The sequence below is a fragment of the Vigna umbellata genome, chromosome 5 (genome assembly GCF_029865625.1).
Source record: "Vigna umbellata cultivar VRB3 chromosome 5, Vumbellata_1.0, whole genome shotgun sequence".
Taxonomy (NCBI): domain Eukaryota; kingdom Viridiplantae; phylum Streptophyta; class Magnoliopsida; order Fabales; family Fabaceae; genus Vigna; species Vigna umbellata.
In genome coordinates, this window is record NC_142169.1 from 61,217,256 (window position 1) to 61,222,228 (window position 4,973).

Consider the following 4,973-nt stretch of genomic DNA (forward strand, 5'->3'; position numbering starts at 1 on the left):
AAGGACGTTTCTGATGTGTTTGACATGCGTTTAACATTAATTAAATAAATGGTTTAAAAAACTGTAATTGAAGAAAAAAAAGAGAAAACCGATATATATTCTTAAAAAACTGATCACAGTGGGGCATGTTTTCTTATGTTTTTAATATTTATTAATTATTCTATTTAAGTTCTTACCTTTTTCAATCTATCATTTTAAATATTTCCAGTCTAACCTAATTTTCAATATTATTTTTAAAAATTTGATCAAATTTTTAAAATAACAATTGCCTCACAATGCAAGTTATTTACCATAAAATTAAAAAAAAGAGCAATAATTTATACATTAAAAATATTTTTTATAGATTTTAATTTTACCATGATTAATGTGTATAAGATATTTATTTATTATGAATTTTATTTGTATAAAACAAACATTTATTTTCTATAACGCAAAAATACTAGTTACAATTTCGTCTTACAAACTCTGATTTTGGATTATGGAAAAAACTATGGTTTTAAAATTTACAATTTTAAAATTGAATTAAATAATGAGTTTTTGTTATTATTTTACCACAGAGTCATGTGGTAGCAGTTGAAATAAGAAAAAAGATAGTAGATAAAAACATATTAGCAAATTTGTAGTACCCTACTCTGGAACGGAAATCAAAAGAAAGAAAAAGAAAAGGAAAACAAAGCAGAGAAGAACAAAAAGAAACAGAAATTTGTTTTACTACGGTCCACCATCTCCTCAAATTCAAGAGACCGAAGCTAAAGAACGAGGAGAAGAAGGAGGAGGAAAAGGAGAAACAGCAGCAACAACTGTAGCACAAACTTTCAATTTCAAACACCAACAACTGTAAGCGAACTAAGGTACTCTTTCTCTCTCTGTTTTTTTTTTTCCAATAATTGTATACGCATGCTTTCAGCCAAAGTCTCTTCCTTCCTTCACTTATTGCTTTGCTTCGTATCCCCAATTAGCTTTCTGCTTCAGGATGTTTCGATTTCCTTTGTGCCAAAAATAAAAATCAATTTTATAAAATACTGGTGTATATATATTGGTCGCTTTCTCTGAATTGGCTGAACCAAAGGGAAATCCGACCTCGTAGTTTACGAATTTAGATTACGAATTCAGAAATTGCATTTTCCTGATTGCAAATGTTTGGATCCGAAAGGAGTGTTAGCAGTTGCGGTCGTGGTTTGATGTATGACCTAGGTGAGCAATGTGATCCTCGTTTCGTGAGTGTGACGCCTCCATTTGAAGCTTGAATACGAATCTCTCGGATATATTATCAAGAGACTATGAAAACGTGGGTTTTATGTTGCTGTTTTGTATGTTGGCGCTGTTTGCTTCTTCAAAAGAGAATCATCACACGAAATACAGGGGCATACCCATAACCTCAGTTTCTGGATCCAAATAGGCGCAGTTACTACTGCTAACTACAGAGATGAAAGTGTTATTTGTTTTAGTGCCTGAGAGGGGTAGACCGATTAGTGCTCACTGGGTTTTTATTCTGTTTTGGTTTGTTTTAAATGAGCTTCCGGTTACGGTGATGTCCTCTTATGTTTCCTGAGAATAAAAACACGATGAAGTGGTCCTGTGCAGCTAACAAGCTTTTATGACTTAATCACTGGGACTGTGTGCAGGACCAATCAACCATTTGGGATGTTTGGACAGGGTCATTTGCAAAAGTGGCATACTCAAAGTAGTATTCTTCAGAAATGTGGATTTTTCCATAGGCTATAATCAGTTACATGATGGTGTAGAAAACAATGCAGTTTGTGTTGTGGATAAATGCAGTTTGTGTTGTGGATACATGCAGTTGAATGAGTTCCATAGCAACCAAAAAGATTAAAATTAACATTTTTTCGGTTTCTGAGACAGAGATCTTTCTTCACCTGCAACCATTAGTGTCTGGTCAACTTTTAAATTGTGATTATGGCATTCAAATATAATTTAGTTATAATCCTGCAATTGTATCATTCAGGTAATGTTTGATTTCAACCCCCCCTTCCCTGGCACCTTAACTATGTCACTTTCATCATCTCTCAAATTAATAAGAAAACAAAATAGAAGGCTTCCAACAAAATTAAGTTAGAGGGATAGAGAACTAGAATCATCTTCTAATTGTTTTGTCGTCTGTATCTCAGTAGCATGTTACACTCATGTCTTGTTTCACTTGTGCAATCTTTTCTATGTATTGAGTTGTACAGACTCACGTATGGTGGGTTTTACAGTAGTTTGAAATCATAATAGTTGGAATTCGATTAACCAAATTAATTGATTTTCATACTAATAAAAAAAAGGCTTAGTTCAATTCTTGAGGTGTTGGTGAAGTGGAGTAAGACAAAGTCTTGTATTTGATAGGTTATAGGGTCAAGCTCCCACTCATTACCTTGGAATGATAGGTTGTAAGTGTTCTTTGAGTTCGGGAGCTTCCCCTATCTTGGATTAAGGCTCCATCCTGGAATCTCCTTTTCCTAATTTTATTTCATGAAGAAGAAGTGCTTAGTTTCAAATTATGTTCCTTTGGTTACTTATAAAGTTTGAATTTCTATTATCGAAGAGCTTATTGATTTTATGCCAGAGTTCAATGTTCTACTTCTGCAACTCTCCTTTTGTAGGCAGCCTCACAGTGTTCAGATTGAGCAAGCAATAATCTATTTAAAAACTCATGCATTAGTGTATAAGTTTGTAGATTTATATATTCGAAGTCTTCTTATGGATCTTTTCACTTTTTCCTCCTTCTGCTATTATTTGCATTTGAATAATTTGATTATTGAACATTTATTATCAGTTAGCTACTTACTGTATTTACAGCTTGTATGTATTTGACTTGTACAGCAATCCCAAATTTCCATTTTGTTTCAGTGACTTTTCATTCTGAACTGTATATAAAATTTAACCATTCTTTCTTTTATTTATTGCAGAATCATTAGTTGGCTGGAAGTTTGATATAATGACATTTTTCAGTTCCTATCCTTGGAAGCCCTTGATAATTCATAAATATGATGGAAACCCATAGAGTCAAATGACATTGCTCTTTCCTTGTTTTGGTGGATATATGGCTAATCATTCTTTAGTTTTAGACAACACATCTGTTAGTACTGTTACTGTAGCAGAGCAGCCATTAGTCATAGGGCAAGAGTTTCCAGATGTGGAAACCTGCCGAAGAACACTGAAAGATATTGCCATTGCTATGCATTTTGATCTTCGGATAGTTAAGTCTGATCGCAGTCGTTTTATAGCAAAATGCTCCAAAGAAGGGTGCCCATGGCGGGTCCACGTTGCAAAGTGTCCTGGTGTTCCAACTTTTACTGTAAGAACACTACAAGGAGAACATACTTGTGAGGGGGTTCAGAACCTTCATCATCAGCAGGCATCAGTAGGTTGGGTTGCAAGATCTGTTGAAGCACGCATTCGAGATAATCCACAATACAAACCCAGGGAAATACTGCAAGATATTCGTGATCAGCATGGAGTTGCTGTTTCTTACATGCAAGCTTGGCGGGGCAAGGAACGTAGCATGGCTGCTCTTCATGGGACATTTGAAGAGGGTTACCGTCTTCTCCCTGCTTACTGTGAACAAATAAGGAAAACCAACCCTGGTAGCATTGCATCTGTTGTTGCTACTGGACAAGAAAATTGTTTTCAAAGACTGTTTATTTCTTATCGTGCATCAATTTATGGGTTTATAAATGCTTGTAGGCCACTTGTAGAACTTGACCGAGCACATCTTAAAGGAAAGTACCTAGGTACACTGCTTTGTGCTGCAGCTGTTGATGCAGATGATGCGCTGTTTCCTTTGGCTATTGCTGTTGTTGATACTGAAAGTGACGATAATTGGATGTGGTTCATGTCAGAATTGCGCAAACTTCTAGGAGTGAACACAGAAAACATGCCTAGGCTGACAATACTATCTGAAAGGCAAAGAGGCTTGGTGGAGGCAGTAGAAACACATTTTCCTAGTGCTTCACACGGTTTCTGTCTGCGTTTTGTGAGTGAAAATTTTCGTGATACATTTAAAAACACAAAGTTGGTAAACATCTTTTGGAATGCAGTCTATGCGCTTACTGCTGCTGAATTTGAAAGCAAGATTACTGAGATGATGGAAATTTCACAAGATGTTATATCATGGTTTCAACAATTTCCTCCCTATCTTTGGGCTGTGGCATACTTTGATGGTGTTCGATATGGCCATTTCACACTTGGAGTAACAGAATTATTGTATAACTGGGCCCTTGAATGTCATGAGCTCCCTATAGTTCAGATGATGGAACACATCCGTCAGCAGATGGTATCATGGTTTAGTGATCGGCAGGATATGGGCATGAGGTGGACATCAATTCTTGTACCGTCAGCAGAGAAGCGAATTTTGGAGGCAATTGCCGATGCTCATTGCTATCAAGTTCTCCGGGCAAATGAAGTTGAGTTTGAAATTGTGTCCACCGAAAGGACCAATATTGTAGATATACGGAGTCGTGAATGCTCTTGTCGCCGTTGGCAGCTGTATGGATTACCTTGTGCCCATGCTGCTGCTGCACTTATCTCTTGTGGACACAATGCCCATATGTTTGCTGAACCATGCTTCACTGTACAAAGTTACAGAATGACCTATTCTCAGATGATTAATCCTATACCAGATAAGAGCCAATGGAGAGATCAGGGAGAAGGAGCTGAAGGTGGAGGAGGGGCAAGGGTTGATATTATAATCCACCCACCAAAAACTCGCCGGCCACCTGGGAGGCCTAAAAAGAAGGTTCTACGAGTGGAGAATTTTAAGCGTCCCAAAAGAGTTGTCCAATGTGGCCGCTGTCACATGTTAGGACATTCTCAAAAGAAATGCACGATGCCCATTTGAAAAATTTGCTTACTTGTTTCAAATATGTTTTGTTTCAGGGACATTCTGCAATAGAATTAATGTGTCTGTATTGTAATTTAAATGTATTCTGAACCTATCAATGACAAAATAAGAATCCATTAGTTTTTGCAAA

At 36.5% G+C, this 4,973-nt stretch overlaps 1 protein-coding gene across 1 annotated transcript; it reads left to right on the forward strand.

Moving 5' to 3' along the window:
- Positions 1-606: 606 nt before the first annotated feature.
- Positions 607-4,973, forward strand: LOC124837881 (uncharacterized). Its single transcript, XM_047313350.2, has 2 exons — positions 607-851; positions 2,910-4,973. The coding sequence occupies exon 2, from the start codon at positions 3,011-3,013 to the stop codon at positions 4,838-4,840; it is 1,830 nt and encodes a 609-aa protein (XP_047169306.1). The 5' UTR covers positions 607-851; positions 2,910-3,010; the 3' UTR covers positions 4,841-4,973.